Source organism: Montipora capricornis, chromosome 11 (genome assembly GCF_036669925.1).
Source record: "Montipora capricornis isolate CH-2021 chromosome 11, ASM3666992v2, whole genome shotgun sequence".
In the NCBI taxonomy this organism is placed as follows: Eukaryota; Metazoa; Cnidaria; class Anthozoa; order Scleractinia; family Acroporidae; genus Montipora; species Montipora capricornis.
The window spans coordinates 32,123,714-32,139,658 of NC_090893.1; the positions used below are offsets into that span (position 1 = coordinate 32,123,714).

Consider the following 15,945-nt stretch of genomic DNA (forward strand, 5'->3'; position numbering starts at 1 on the left):
AATAGTACTGAACCATGCCCACGAAAGCATGCAGTAGTGTGACGTCTTACGGGTTAGTCACCTTTGTGATGACCTTTACTTTCTTAGGGGACTGGTGCAGACCATCAGACGAGATGACATGTCCCAAATACTCCCGGTTAGCCGGCAAGCCATACTCGTCAAGCCTTCTCAGAACAGCAGCCAGCCGCTGAAGGTGTTCCTCCAGACTGCCTCCAGTAACTATGACATCATCCAAATAACAGAAAACCCCTGGTAAGCCCTGCAAGACTTGGTCCATGGCCCGCTGCCACATTGCTGGTGCAGAAGCCATACCATTAGGTAAACGTTGGTACTGGTAAAGGTCACGGTGAGTTTTTATGGTGACAAATGTCTTGGTCTCATCTTGCACCTCCATTTGCAGATAAGCATGACGAGGTTCAAGGACACCAGACCTAAGCTTGCATAAATATCATTTATGCGAGGAAGACGATACTCATCAACACTACAACGACCTTCGGGTTAGATCACCGCTGCTCTACCGACTGAGCTACAAGGTCAGACGGGAGCAAGACGTGGGAACTGAAGATGTTAAAGTCACGGCGATGAATCTGTACAAGTACAAGGAAGGGTTGCGTTTTTGCGTTTTTCTTAGCGGCCTGTTTTTTGCGGCACGCTCGATGCGTGTGTCCAATAATACCACAATGAAAACAGCTTTCTTTGTTAAATGGGCACTTATTTGGATGGTGAGATCCTGTGCAACGGTAACAAGACTTAGGCTCTTTCGTATCTTTACCCCGCGAACCCTCTTGCTTTGTTAAGTACTCAGGTGAAGGTTCTGGTTCTCTTTGGTTAGATGGGTCGAGTGTATGGAGTTGAGCGCGTAGCTCCTGCTCTCCCTGAAGAACCTGAAAGTCTTTGTTATCCTGTTCTATGGCCAAAAATTTCTGGACTGCGAGATCGAAGAACAGTTCAGCAAGTTTCACTTTAAGCAACTCCGTTATCATCTTGGAGTCACGAATGCCCGAAACTAAACGGTCGCGAAGGCACTCGTTGCGCATTGCTTCCCCAAACTTGAATTCAGTGGCCAAATGCTTCAAGGTGGCTACATAGTGATTAACTGACTCACCGGGATACCTTGCACGATTAGCAAACTCGTACCTGGCTACCAGCGCTGATTTTTCGGTTTTCAGTTGTTTTTGCAGATTCTCCACGATCACCTCGTACGTAACTGCGTCCTCTTTTAGCAACCACCAGGTTGATAAGACTCTGCTGGACGATTTGTCAACAGAAGTGCCTTCCTGTCCGGTTTTTCGGTGTAGGATTCCCAATCCGTTCCCACCACATGCTTTGTCACTTTGTGGATGGCTTGATTTCCACTCGTACTCGGCGCTTCGTCTGGCATTTTCTTGTTGTGTAGGCCCAAATTTTAACCTGCTTCATCCACCGCCCGTGCTTGATCAAAAAGATCCCAAAAAGAACCTCGTCGCCAGTTGTGATGTGTTAACAATAAACGAAACAAACTATCAACTTAAAGATGGCGGAACCAAGAATTTAATGAAGAACGAAAACCTCGTGTACACCCATATATGGTGGATCACATGACCCACATTGTACAGGGCACCCAAGAAAAAACTTAATAATAAACACTCTCAAGAGGGGTACTTCAAACAATGAAAACAAACATTGTCATTAGCCAATGTGAACGCAATTTAACAAAAATTATTCAGGTGTATAAATTGGGGCTGAGTAGCCTAAACGACTCCCTTGTACGTGGTCTTGTTTCTTTTTACTTTTTCATAATTTTGTTCTCTCGAGTACATATTTGAATTGACGCCTCTTTTAGGCGCTTCCAGGAAGATTTCAGTCAGCAATGGTTTTTGTTCTATGGGACTTTATATTTGGACCAGTTGGTTGACGGAAAGGAAGGCGACCTAAAGAGAAGACTTGAGAAGAGGAGGTGAACGGCCTGAGGGCAGAGAACACGTTTCCCTTGCTAAAAATCACTAGCAGACACCGTCCAAGGTTAAAGACAAAACCCATTTGTCAATGGCGGTGTTCGTGAGGTGTTAGCGAAGCGTTGGAGGAGTACGTTGGTGGAGACAACTGTGAGAAACGGCGAGTCGCGTTGACTGTAGACCTACAGAAGCTGCAAAAGGAAAGAAACAGTGAGAAAGCAAGAGCAACATTGACACCCGAAAAGGTAACAATGGGGAATCTTATAGAAGAACGGGAGTAAGGTTGGTGGACCTCTTGGTTTGGTTTGCTGGGCAAGGTTTTCAGAGGAACTTAAAGAAATGAAAAGGAACTGAATTGTTTGACTGTAAATATTAGAGTAAAGTGATTAGTAAATTTAGTATTATCGTTTACGTTTAGTAAAGGAATAGATTATTATTTTAGCAAGGTTAGTTTATATACCCAAATTAGACTGTAATATTAAGCACGTTTTAGGATTTACTATTTTCCGTAATATTAGGATTGACTATTTTTTTAATCATTAGTCTATTCCGTTTTCGAAGTTTCATGGTCGTGAGTTGTGCATTGTATGAAAGGACGTATGTGTGTTGTTGTTGTTGTTGTTGTTGTTGTTGTTGTTGTTGCCGATCTTCCAGATCTTCGTTTTGTGTGCGAGCCCACTTTATTCTAATCTCAAGTGATAGGCTTGTTGGTGGTAGAAGCGAGTGATTCTGCTTTTAAAGTTTCAGTTTGACCCGGGCCCGGGATCTTTTTGTTCTTGAACGCATGTTAGGTTGTGCGTGTTAGATTGTTAGATTAAAAACGACAGCAAAAATTATAGAGACACGCTAAAGAGTAGTAAATTCGGTAAGTACAGGACTGGACATCCATTTCACACAAAAAGCCTATAAATGCGATTGTTGAAATATGCCAGAATTTCTGTCAACATGGACTTACAAACGTTTTCAGGCCTTCTTCGTATTTTTAGCGAGTTTTACCACAGACGCCCCAAGTTAACAAGGCAGCGAGGAAAACATTAAGCTAACCGTTGTAAATAAGTGTTTTGTCTCTCACTCTATTTCTCTCAGCTTTACGTTGATTTTCATTGAAATTTTCTTTTCATCTCCTTCCGCGGCTTCTCTCTGGACTTTCTTCGCTTAAATTTCTCAAATTTCGTCGCTTTTCTCGTGCTCTTTGCTGCTCTTTATCCCGTTGCTCGTCACTAACATGATTTCCCGCAAGAAAAACGTGGGTTGCCAAATGCAACGCTGCCACGCCATTTCCCGCCAAGAAAAATTGCCGTAACACTTCCGTCCCCGGAGGTTGTCTTGCCTCCACACCTTCCCCACTCCCCCGACAGTCTGTACGGGCGGGCGTACGCTGGCGTCATAACCAAAATTTCTCGTATGGGTGTATTTCCCAAAAATTATAGAAAGGAGGGTCATGCATACTCAGCTGTTAGAGTATTTCCAAGCAGGAAATCTTTTGGCAGGCTCTCAATCTGGATTTAGACCAAATCATTCAACCTGTACACCATAGATAAGTGCAGTAAACCGTTGGCTTACCATCATGGTAATGTGGTTAATGAAAGTGTCTTTATAGACTTAAAGAAGGCCTTTGACACTGTAGACCAAAACATCTTACTACGTTAACTTTCTTGTTACGGTGTCAATGGCAATGCTCTTCAGTTGCTTAAATCATGTTTGATTGATAGAACACAAAGATTTTACGTAAATGGAGAATTATCCACAGAACAATATGTATCATGTGGCATTCTACGACATACAACACCTGGCATGTTTGCCGATGATACGTATACAATTATGGCTCATGAAGATATATCTACAATTGAATGTTCCCTAAATAGTGATTTAGCTGCAGTACATGATTGGCTTAAGATAAACAAATTAAGTTGCAATACCTCCAAAACTAGTTATATGACTATTGGTTCTCGGCAAAACTAAATTCGTGAATTTAAAGATGGATGATAGGCCAACTGAACATAAACCTTCTACTACTAAGTTATTGGGGGTTCATATTGATGAAATGCTAACCCGGGATGATCAGATCAAACATATTTCATCTAAAGTCTCGAATGTCTTGCGAATGTATTTAGCTAGAAACCTAACTGACAATCAAGAGACTCTTAAGACAATTTATTATTCACTTGTACAACCTTACTTTGATTATTGTGATGTTGTATGGAATGACTGCTCCAAAACACGTGCTGACAAATTACAAAAGTTACAAAATAGAGCAGAACGGACTATTACTAAATTCTCTAGAGTGGTCTAAGTTAGAAGAAAGAGAGAAAAGGCACTTGTTGATTACGATGTTTAGAGTATTCAATAATAATTGTCCGACGTATCTTCAGGAGTATTTATCATAGAACCTGTGAAGTTCACAATTATAACTTGAGGGGTTTGATGACCTCCTATTACCGCTACCTATAACGAAATTTTCTTAAACGTTTTTTCTCTTATCGAGGTGCAATGGCTTGGACCAACTGTCACATCAAATACAGAAGATAAGGATCTTGCAAGCTTTAAACGTGCGATATCCTTGGACACATTTTACATTGATTGGTAGGGCACGTTTTTTCGTTGCTTGTTTCGTATTATTATGTAGTAAATTATGATTGTTACTAATTATTACTATTGTTTGAATTTCCTTGACATTAAATAATTTTTAGCGCTAAGTTATACCTAGTTTACTAGTCGTTTTAACATTTATATCTTGTAATTCTTGTAAATTTTAACATTTATATCTTGTAATTCTTACACGGCAGGTCTGAAACCCAGCTTGCTGAGACATCTACCGTGTTTTAAATAAAGTTGATTGATTGATTGATTGAATTAACTTTAACGGTAGTAGTTTACTATTCAGTAAAAACGATATGAGATACGATCCCTTGCTTAAAAATGACTCTGGAATGACAACAATAACTTTCAAAAACAGTAACTAAATTTAATAAAGGCTGCGGAACCGGACTTTTTATGTTTTCTTTTTTGTCGTCTATATTTCTTCATACGTACCTCATATGAACAAAATAAAATGACATCCTTGAAAAAGTGGGGAACCTAAGGCCCCCCCCCCCCCCCTCCCCCTTCCCCCCGATCCATCGTTCCTGAGTTAGGAGGGATCGAAACACACCAATCACTGTCTAAGGGTCTACACCAACCTCGTTGCCAGGGTCTCTCTTCTTCGTTTTTCCTGGAGCGGGAGATAGAGACCCTGGCAACGAGGTTGAGGTTATTAAAGCTGATAAAGTCACTTCTCACCTGACCGATCACCAATGACATGACGTTTATGCTAACTATCAACTCAAACCCTACAGTACTTGTGTGATCCACAGTCATCACTTGACTCTGAAGCTGACTTCCGCTCAGGTTGTCGGAACTCAGCTCAAGTGTCGCAACACTCAGTCAGGACTACACTCACCCGGACGACCCAATTTAATTGAAAAACGTTGCCTTCGGTTTAAAACCATTTGTAAATGTAGAAAATTGACGTTGCCTTAGTTCGCCCTCAATTAGAGTAGTTTTCAATTGAGAGTCCTAAGACAAAAATCAATGTCATTACTTTGAGCAGCCGCAATAGAAGCAAATGATACAACACGCCAATCATAACGCAAAGCCTGTACTGAAATACATGAAACCGGCTCTCAGCGCAGGAGAATGCAATGGAGCCAGTCGATATTGGTTTTATTTCAACCTCTGATTGGATAAGAATGTGAAAGCGCGGGAAAACGCAATGGAGCCAGTCACTATTGATGTTGCTTCAAGTTGTTAGTCCAATCAATGCATTGATGAATACATCAGTGGCAACCAAAGTCAATTTTCGGAAAATATCTGTTCGAAAGATGATTTGAGATCTAGAATTTTCGGAACATTTGTTGTAAAATTCTTGCTTGCCGGCCTGCCCTAGGATTTTCGAACGAATAAAAAATGGTACAATTGCCCATGTTTAACGGATTGGTCACCTAGAATTTTCGGGAGCCTTTTTTCTGGCTGAAATTTTCGAGTTTCGGGTAAGTTTTGATCCCTATAATTTTTGGATCATGCACTAGAATTTCAGCTGGGACACCCGAACAGATAAAAATTTTCAGGGGATAAAAATATGCCTATATCTACCGTTAAGACCAGAGTACGTTTAACAATGCTATGTTTATGTGGTTTTGAACTATATTCTCCTTGGGTGTCCCTGATACATGGAAATCCGATGTTGTCTTGTCTTGGAAGGAACATTAAAATTCTTACTTCGTCTTCATGAGTGCATAGTCTGAACGTCTTCTAGACCCGAGTCTGTATTGTTTAAAATTCTCTTTGGCTTTTTCTGGAGTGGTTGAGGAACTTCCTTCAAGCCCAGTCGATTCATCAAAGGCCTACATTCTCTTTCAATGGCTTGATTTCTTGGAAATAAGTTATCATTTCGCCACTTATAAGCATTTCCTGTAGCATTTCTTACTGTGGAATATGGATTTCCCAGCTCTTTCTTCAATTGCTTTTTGCTCGGTGTTGTGCTTCGTATTATCCATTCTTCCACTACAGGAGGAAATTCAAATCCAGCGAACTTATAAATATCTTTTGCGGTTCCAACTGGGTCCTCCGCCAGCTGTGAGTACCGGACAGATTTGTATCGTCGAGTCAGGTTAAATTTTTCCAACGTCCTTTCCACATGCTCTAAATCACTCAACATTGCATCACAAAGCTTTCTTGCGTTCCCAACTAGCGATCTATGTGGATATTCTGGTATCCATTCGATATCAATCCGTGAATTGATAATTCCTCTCGGATCCCGAAGCAGATGCAATATGCGTACTTCGGTTTCTGGATTTTCAAGTAAAACCTGTGGAACCAGATCAGCCAGTTTTTGTCTAGGAAGTCGAAAAGGCGAAACCTTAACGACGCTGTGTTTGAACTTTTCCTTGCAAATACGATCTACAAAATTGGGATTTTTAAGCATTTTGGAACAGTTAACTTCACTTTGACTGCTTAAATTGCAAAACGGTTTTGTTTTAAAAATATTTATAGGAGACGCCGCTGTCCAGGAGTTTTCAACCTGTGGCAAAAAACCCGCTGATACTGAGTGATATCGAGAAAATTTGCAGCTAACAATTGCATTTACAACTTCGAGTTCAAAATTCGAGCAGTTAAAACCTGCCTTACGAAATTTGAAATCCTGTGTAATCCACAATGGCTCATAAACCAAGAAGATTTTAGGATCTTGTGCAAAGATTGCACTTGTAAAGGTTGTTCCAGAGCGATCTTCACCAAATATTAGTAAGCTGCGACGTGCTTCCACTTTGCCAATATTATCTGAAGTGTCAATTTTCTTATCATAACTTTTATTGGTCAGATCCATTCCCTCTGTGTTCTCTGATGATAGCTGTCTATAAGCGAAATGTCCTCTCTCCATGCGTTTCAAAATCCGAGGCTCCTTTTGTTGTTGGACATTCATTATAAACACACAAACTGAGATTGCCACAAGTATACAGGAGAAGAAAAGTAGATATTTCAATGTGCAATTCTTTGTCATGTTGATACCAACTCCAGCTCTATGAAACAAGAATACATAACAAACCACTTATAATCATAGATTGTATAAGAAGCTTTATAATGCCCTGTTTCCCGGCTTCTTTTGAGCTACACGGCTTTTCAGTGACTCGGCTTCGCCTCGTGTGGGACTTTTTTGCTCTTACCACGTTTTGACGTCATCTTTGATATTACCGGATAGATGCACGGTAACATGGAATCTATTTCTCAATAATAAAATAATTAGGATAGTACGCTCACTCTCATTGGTGAATAGCTGTGTTTAGATGAGAGTGTGGAAACAAGGCTGTGACATCACACGAATTTTGATTGGCTATGCGTTGGCCGACGCGCGTTTTGATTGGCTGGTAGGAAATATGAGCGTGTATCAAGAAAATCTGTTTCAATCTAGAAGTAAAAGAACCAGCATTTTTCTTAATTTATCGAATTATTTCTGAGAAATATTTATAAAAGCAATAGAGGACTTTTTTCCGTGTTTCCATAGCCTCATCTAAACACGGAAAACGTCCTCCATTGCTTCATTAGCAGAACATTCGACCTCTACGGTAAAATCGTATTTTTCATTGTACTGATTGCCCAGAAATATTCAGCGAAAGTGAACTTTTGAAGTGCTTTCTGGCACTGCCATAAACCAGTTGAAAAGTTGAAGGCAACAACTGAGAAGGTTTAATAGCTTAACATTTTGGTAATGGACTTGATACAACGGCGATGGTCAAAACGAATAGTAGAACGAAATTGCGCAATTGGATCCATTCGCTGGACAATTGTAGTTGGCTGCTACATGGGCTCGCATGAATTCGAGGTGAGTGGTCAACCAGTCCACGATGGCGAGCATCATGCGGTCTCCTAAGGTCGAACACAATATATCACTTTGGCAACATTTCAGTTGTTAACATGTTAGAGCAATTAGTATCTAATGTTAGATTATTTTGAGCGGACTGTTTTTTGCTTTCGGTAAATTCTGGAAACGCTACGCGGCTGGTCAACCGTTAACTTGAGCCTCGATACGGTGAGAGCAACTAAGTGAACGGTTGACCAGCCGTGTCAAAATTCGTTGTAAGCGAGCCTCGAAGGATTTTGAAAAATTGAATACTTTTCGCTGTTTCTAAGCAATGGGTGCTCGCTGGACCTCGAAACTTGGTTAAGGAGAAGTAAATTTATCCGTGTGGCCATCGCCGGAGTCTTAGGGTGACTGATGCCGGAGAAGTGTGATTTTATTGGCAAGATGTGAGGGAAGCTTAAAATTACTTTGCAGCCTTTTCCTTTATTTAGGTACGAGTGACAACCCGGGAATTTGAAAAGTCGCTTAAATCGCTTTCAATCAAGCAAATAACCACACAAAAACCGAGAAAGTCACCACGACAGTTAAGTACAGCTTTTTTATTGCGAACTTTTGCGTGTAAATATCTTTTTCAGTTTGATATCGAGATTCCCATACAAATCCTTATAATTTCTTACCCTACGAGTCTGGGCTGCCTGTGGAAACGCATGCGCAAAATGAAGTTTTTGACAGGAAAACACTAGTCCTGCCCTGGGGATATGTGAATGTCACTGGGTTAGGATATTGCATTTGACCAAAGAGAACCGTGTACTAATCATATCGTTTTTCGAAATCAGTCACGTGGGTACCTCACATTTTGGCCGCCATGTTGGAACATTTCCTTATTATCTGGCGCACTTCAACCTCGATCTCATGCACTTAACTGATGTATGATTAGCTCTACTTTACACATAAAATGAAAACGGAATAAGAAGCTGACACACTCGGTCACAGAAAAACTATCAGCACTAAGCTGCTGCTACAAATGAAACTTGACAAAGTGACAAAGAAAAAAAAATCGGCTCAATCTAACTTAAGAAGTTGAACGACACTTTCATGGCGGTAGATGAACGATGGCACAGCATTTACGGCTGATGCTTAGCCCTGCCCGCTAAATTTTGACAGTGCTAATCTAAAATACTTCAGCTAACCGGCTTCTTCTTCTGTTTGAATCCAACAACCATCGGCCCCCGAAGCGAGTCAGAGAACTCTTCGGAAGACCGAGTGAAGCCCGAGTTAGCCGAGTAATTCGCCGAAATAATGGACATAAACTTGATTTTCTGATCCTCCAGTCTTTATGGTCAATATGCTCTCATAAGCACCAATATAAACTTGATTTGCGCGAAAGGGACGTTCAAAATAATATTTGCACATGTATTTACATTCCAAACCATCAAAAGATGTGCTCATGTGTTCCTGTGAAAGGACTCGATGAAAACGAAAGGAACTTTTAAGTGTCTAGTCGTTCTAGCGCCGGAGCACTAATTGGGGACTCACACTGTAAACTGAAATTAACAAGGAAAGCAAATCAAGTCAAATGTTGGTTTTTGAGGAGAGGGGAAACCGGAGTACCCGGAGAAAACCTCTCGGTGCAGAGTAGAGAACCAACAAACTCAACCCACATATGACGCCGAGTCTGGGAATCGAACCCGGGCCACATTGGTGGGAGGCGAGTGCTCTCATGTACCACTGCGCCATGTTCGAACTGCGAGTTTTAGACGAAATTGAGTCCAATGTAAGTACAAGGATCACTTCTCCCTTTCGTCTAAATTTACCAGCACTGCGAACATTCGTCGCGTCCTTTTACAGGAACTATGAACCCAACAAATTTACCTGCTCCCAACTGTGTGGTTCCGTAGCTCATTTGGTGGAGCGTTGTACGGGCACCGTAGAGGTCGTGAGTTCGAATCCCGTTGAAGCAACCTGAATTTTTCAGGTGTCTACAAGGACCAATTGCTTAAATTATCCAGAGATCTCTTCTCTCAATTTCAATCCTAATTGAACATCCCACCTGTGCAACCTCAGACTTTCCCTCAGTTGTCGTCTGCACGTCACTAAGGTCGCGAACGAGCAGAAGAGAATGTGCCAATCACAAACTGACAATTTTGCTTGCAACAACTCGACCCTGGCACGGAGAAAATACTTGGTTTCAATTAACTCCATGCCCAATCGCCATTTTTTTGTTGAAAACCTCTGTTGCTCCTCATGCAGGCTGTTCGATACCAGGAGCCCTTTAGACGATACTGCGTTACTCGTCGGTATTTGCTGAAAATCTTTTCTCCTTCATTGTACTCGTTGAATTTCAATTTTGTTTTAAAATCTTCACAAGAATCACATGTCAGGGATCATCATCCTCATTTGTGCCTTTCGCTTTGAACAATGTTCGCGACGTAGCCTTTAACCAGCTATAGCTTGGTAGGAAAGCGTGAAAGTTGCAGAAAAAATATGGATGCAACATTGGTTGTTGTATCTGCGCTCACATTGTAAGCAAAACCATTTCACCTTATTACTTTTTTTGGGCGGCAAAGAAATACCAAAACTATAACGTATCGACCTTCTGGTCTTGGAAACATGTTCACAAATCAGCTTTTCCGAATGAACGTATTTTCGTTTTGTGACCAATTCAGTGCTTTTTGGGTCTAAAACGTTTTCGAAGGTTTTGAGTAAAACACTCTGATTTCTCTTAATCAGTTTTCCACATCCCGGTAGAAGTAAATTTCGGGGAAACGATAACACAAGCTGTTAAAATAAAGCAAAAACTAACCGTCGAATACCTAGTATTTTGACTGAAAACAATACTTACCAATTCAATGCATTGCTCTACGATTCAAGTACATTAGTTGCCCAAAGAAAATAAGCAGGATTTTTTTTTTGTTGCAAAATTAATTTTCCTCTGGTGCAAGAAACAGTAAAACCGCATTCGCTATTGTTTGTTGCTCAAATAATGCAGAAATTCTTTCACAAAAATAAAGGTTGCTTGGAGATTTATTTATTTACCATTACTCAGGGTAATGGTTCAGTTTTTTTTAAGAACCTTAATGACGTTAATACATGCATCATTCTTTCAATTTTAAAAATTAACGATAGTGAGTTTTATTCTCGGTAAGAGGTTAAATTAAAGTCATCATTAACGACGTAAGCAGACGAGAAAAAGTCTTAGAAAATGAAGGTTAAAATTGCAGTGAGTCTTGAGAGCATTATTTGCCTGTCCGACCCGCGGGATCGATTCCCGGGATTGTTGACACGAGAATTAGAATTAACTAGATGCTTCTGTGAAGCATACACTGGGTTGCCTGTGGTACGTGCTACAGAAAATCAGAAGCCACCGAATTGTGTGGTATTGAAATACAGCATTCCAGTCTCTGAAGAATAACAAATAAAAGAGAAGCGAGAAACATTGGCTTCTGGGCTGACGTGTTGATAATTTTCAAGTTCCCTCTATCACAACTTCTTTTCACCACAAGTGTGCCCTCTGAGCATCTGAAAGCTTTGTAATACCAAACTTCACTGAAGTCAAGCCCTGTTTCGCGGGGTTAGTGTTAGGATGGGAGACCAAAACAATAAACCCCTCATAAAAACAAAAACAGAAACATCTGACCGAAAATACTATTAACGCTAACAAATGCGAACTCAGCAAGGTACAGATTCTGTTAGCTTGCTTTATGCAAAACAAATATTGATGAAAAAGCAAATAACTATTGATACACGGTTTTCAGAAAGAGCAGAAGGAAGTTTCCCGGACAGTCGATCGAGAATAAAATATTTACGACATGAAAACAACATTAATTTTGAACCGTGAATATAGAAGCTAAAAAGTTACGATCAGCGACAAACAATTGGGAGATTTTTGCTACGTTCAAGTAAATTGCAAAATCGAAAGTGACATGGCCGGAATTCAGCGGGCGCCGTGATTAAGTTACCGCGGCATGTTTACTCGCCAAACAGTGAAGCATCTGTGTCAAATGATGGCAAGATACCGGGTTTTTGTAAGTTTCTTTTTCTGTCAAGTGTTATAAAGTTTGACAATGAAATGAGCGAAGTCAAAACAAAGATCACAATCGCCCAACTCTTGTTTATGCAAAGTCAAAATTTACTGTCCAAGACAGGTAATTCCATCATTTTGGAAATAGAAGCTACTTTATTATTCATCTGCGTCACAAGTTTTCACTGATTTTGGGGCTCATTTTGTTGAAACTCAAGCACGCTTCCAACAGGCCTGTGAACCCTTCCTGCTTACAGAGCAATACTAAAAAAACTTCTCCCATATCACATTTGAACCTTAAGCTCGAAAATTCAATACACAACATGATATTTTAATTCACAAAGGCAGAAAATACCACAGAATCCTTTTCCAGCGAAATATTTATTGAAACAAACAACATATTTGCTCTTAGAGGCGAAAACCTCTTCCTATTTCATTGCGTGCATGAAGACAAGAAACTCAATCGTGTCAAATTACCATGTACTTCAGGTAAATACAGCTCACTTTGATTTCGTCTCGACGGGCGATAGACAGATTGTTGTCGAAGTCCAGTGCTTGTCGCTTTTGAGATTCCTGCCTATTTTATCCAACTGACTTTCCATTATTGAGCTCCATAAGGGTATATTTTGTTTAAGGATCCACTAAAACGCCATTCGCGTTACATGACTTTCGACGCCATTGCAGGCTAAGTTAATGATTCTACTGTGTCCATCAGAGAAATCTACGCAGTTCCACTACCCTCTCGATCCTAAGAAAATACTCGCAGAAGGCTCTATCCACAAAGACACCACTTACCAGGGGAGTGACAGGCAAGACTTTTACCGACACAAAAAAAAAAAAAAAAAGGAAAAAAAGAAAACAAACAAACTAAACGCAGACCTAGACTGGGTTTGCCATAAGGCGACCCAGTAAAAAGATGTACGTTTCGATCGATGTTGGCCCGGGAAAAATCCGAGTGTCGACCCTTCCATCTTCGAATGCTCTACCGAGACTGATTTATTGGAGCCACGATGGGGCCAGGACATTAAGCTACTACGATAGGTTCATATAGCAATTGTCCCGTCATACTGCTAGTGTCTAAATTATCGAATTGGAGCATAATCGCAAATGTACTGAAAGAGATGTTACATGTTAATCCCGGTGAATGAAATTTAATTCTCGATGGTGACTCGGGAATAATCGGAACAAATCCGAGCGCTCCTTTGCTGAGGTCGACCCTGTGACCTTCCGATTAGTAGTTCGGATGCTGATTGAGGTGACAATTGTCCCGCTACAAACCCTGGGTGCTTGAGGAATTTCTCCCAAGGTCCGAGAGAACGCAACGCGGCATCGTTTGGGGACCGAAAAAAATACCTTTCGAAGCACAAGCCTGGAGCCTCATCTCCACGCGGAAAGTCAGTCCAGAGGCGCATTCCATTCGACCAAACAGTTCGAAAAAAGACGGGTAAAGAATCAAATGGGATGCAAATATTCCACAAAAAAATTTGGAAATTTGGGCATACCTCGCGAAGTGGTGCTGGAGTTCCGGAAAATCCCGTCCAATTTGTTCATTCTTCCACGGGCGTAATTACGGTTTACACGAATATGTTGTTGCAATTATTGATTTGAGAGAATTTTCACATACTTAGAACCCCTCTAATTGAAGTCTTCCTTCCACTATGATACGACTCTTGTTTTGGGGTCAATGTAAGTCTATCGGTGCCACTCACGAGCGCGTATCTACTTTACATGATACTTTTTTTTCCGGTTCAGCCGGTGCGACTTTTCAATCTGGTGTGTCTTCCGTGGGTCCGTCGTGTATGGGGACATACAATGTACCGGGGCATATGGATTATAGAGGGCCGGCCACACAAACGCATACTTTGTCTTCTTCAGACCTCCTTAGCCGAACTTTAACATTCCGAGCCACCCCTAGCCTGTGTACTTTAACATTCTTAGTCATCCTTAGCGTTACTATGAAAATCGAAAAGAAAAAAATGACGAGCAGATTATGTCTTTCAGTCACAACATTTCACCTTGGAGTGAAAAATCTCCGTCAGACAAATACTTATGCAAAACTGGAGCCATTTCTGAGTTTAGGGAACAAAGGAACACGGCCAATTTGAACTGGGAAACCGGGGAACAATCACAAAATAACTTAGGGAACAAGGGATCCCTGAAACAATTTCAGCGGAGATAAAAAAGCCGTATGGGAACAAGTTTGAAAGTAATTTCGGGAACAAGGGTCGGAACACAAGTAAATTTTAAAAGAGAACAAGGGAGAAAGGACTCATTGGCTCAAAACTCAAACTACCGATTGACGTCATTGATCGTCGATTCATATCCTGTAAGAGGAAAATCACGCAAGGACATGCTAGTCAGCGAAAATTTGACCAACAACGGTACCTTCTACAGAACAGGAACAACCCTAATTCTCCTTTGATTATTCTAATTTAAAACGGGGCTCGACAATCTGCGAGCCAGCGAGCCATTCGAGAAATGCGAAATTTGCATTGAAGTCTAAGCACCCATTTCAAATAGCGCTGCTAAACAGTTATTAAGTCTAAGCGCCAATTTAAACGGTTAGCTTTGATAACTGTGGTGACTCGCGTGTTGACTCGCATGGCTCGCCATGTTCGCTCGCATGACTCGCATCCATACCTCGCATGACTCGCAGTCGTGGCTCGCACATTGTCCTAACTCATCTAAAACGTTCGCCACTTCTTTATCGTCACAACTCAAGTCAACTGACGGCGGTTTCTCACTTTGACACTTGCAGACTGCAGACTGCAAACGGCGGACTCCAGACTAACCCTAAATCACATGCATGTATTGAAAGCTGACCGTTTTCAAATGGGTGCTAAGACTTAAATACTGTTTATCAGCGCTATTTGAAATGGGTGCTTACACTTATATACTGTTTATCAGCGCTATTAATTTGTTGGCAGTCTGTGTGCAGTCTGCGGTCTGCAGTTGTAACTCACGGTACAGTAGGCTGAGTAGGCCAGTCATGTTTGGGGACATAAGACACGCTGTTCAAAAGTCGTGCCAGGGACAAAGAGTCACGCCATAAAAAAAAAAGTCGAGCCACATATATCAAGTCACACCAGATGCAAAAAGGCGTGCAAGTGGAAAAAGGCTACGGAAAGACTGATAACAAAAATATCACCAAATGAAAAGTAGATACGCGCTAGTGTGGCACCATCGATCAGTGCTCCGAACCGAAGCAGTACCTAAAACAGTAAAGGCGTTTGAAAAGACAGCTGCTTTGTATTAGAGAATTTTTTGCATGATCTCAGAGCAAAGTAGTTTGTTATGTCATCTCAACTGTAGCTTACAAAAATTTGGTTTTATCAACGGAGTTGATAATGTAAATTTGCCACCGTACAGAGATTCTAAAAGCTGACGTTTCGAGCGTTAGCCCTTCGTCAGAGCGAATCGAGGGATTATGGGTTACGTGTAGTTTTTATAGTAGAGTAGGAGCTACGCTATTGGTGGTAACATGGCAACGTGAAAAATAGGAATATATTAGTTAAATGAAAAGCGTTCGTTAATACCGTGAGGATTAAGGGTGCCGATTTGAAAGATGAATTTTTGTTCCAGATTCTTGCGGCTTTCCGTCGTACCTAGATGTAGGGAAAGGCCGCAGATAGCCATGTGTTTTTTGGAGTGGTTAG

At 41.0% G+C, this 15,945-nt stretch overlaps 1 protein-coding gene across 4 annotated transcripts in view; it reads right to left on the reverse strand.

Annotated features, from left to right (window-relative positions):
- LOC138025075 (carbohydrate sulfotransferase 3-like) overlaps positions 1-11,515 on the reverse strand; it is a 34,380-nt gene extending 22,865 nt beyond the window's left edge. For 2 of the 4 annotated variants that reach the window (XM_068872336.1, XM_068872335.1), the window contains exons 1-2: positions 11,111-11,515; positions 6,192-7,489 (exon numbers count right to left, since the gene is read on the reverse strand). In XM_068872336.1, coding sequence (XP_068728437.1) covers positions 6,199-7,470 — 1,272 coding nt within the window. In that variant the 5' untranslated portion in view covers positions 7,471-7,489; positions 11,111-11,515 and the 3' untranslated portion in view covers positions 6,192-6,198. Of the gene's footprint in view, positions 1-1,645; positions 2,126-5,567; positions 7,490-10,140; positions 10,433-11,110 lie in introns of those variants that run through there. The other 2 variants (XM_068872333.1, XM_068872334.1) reach the window with 2 other exon arrangements.
- Between the last annotated feature and the right edge of the window lie 4,430 nt (positions 11,516-15,945).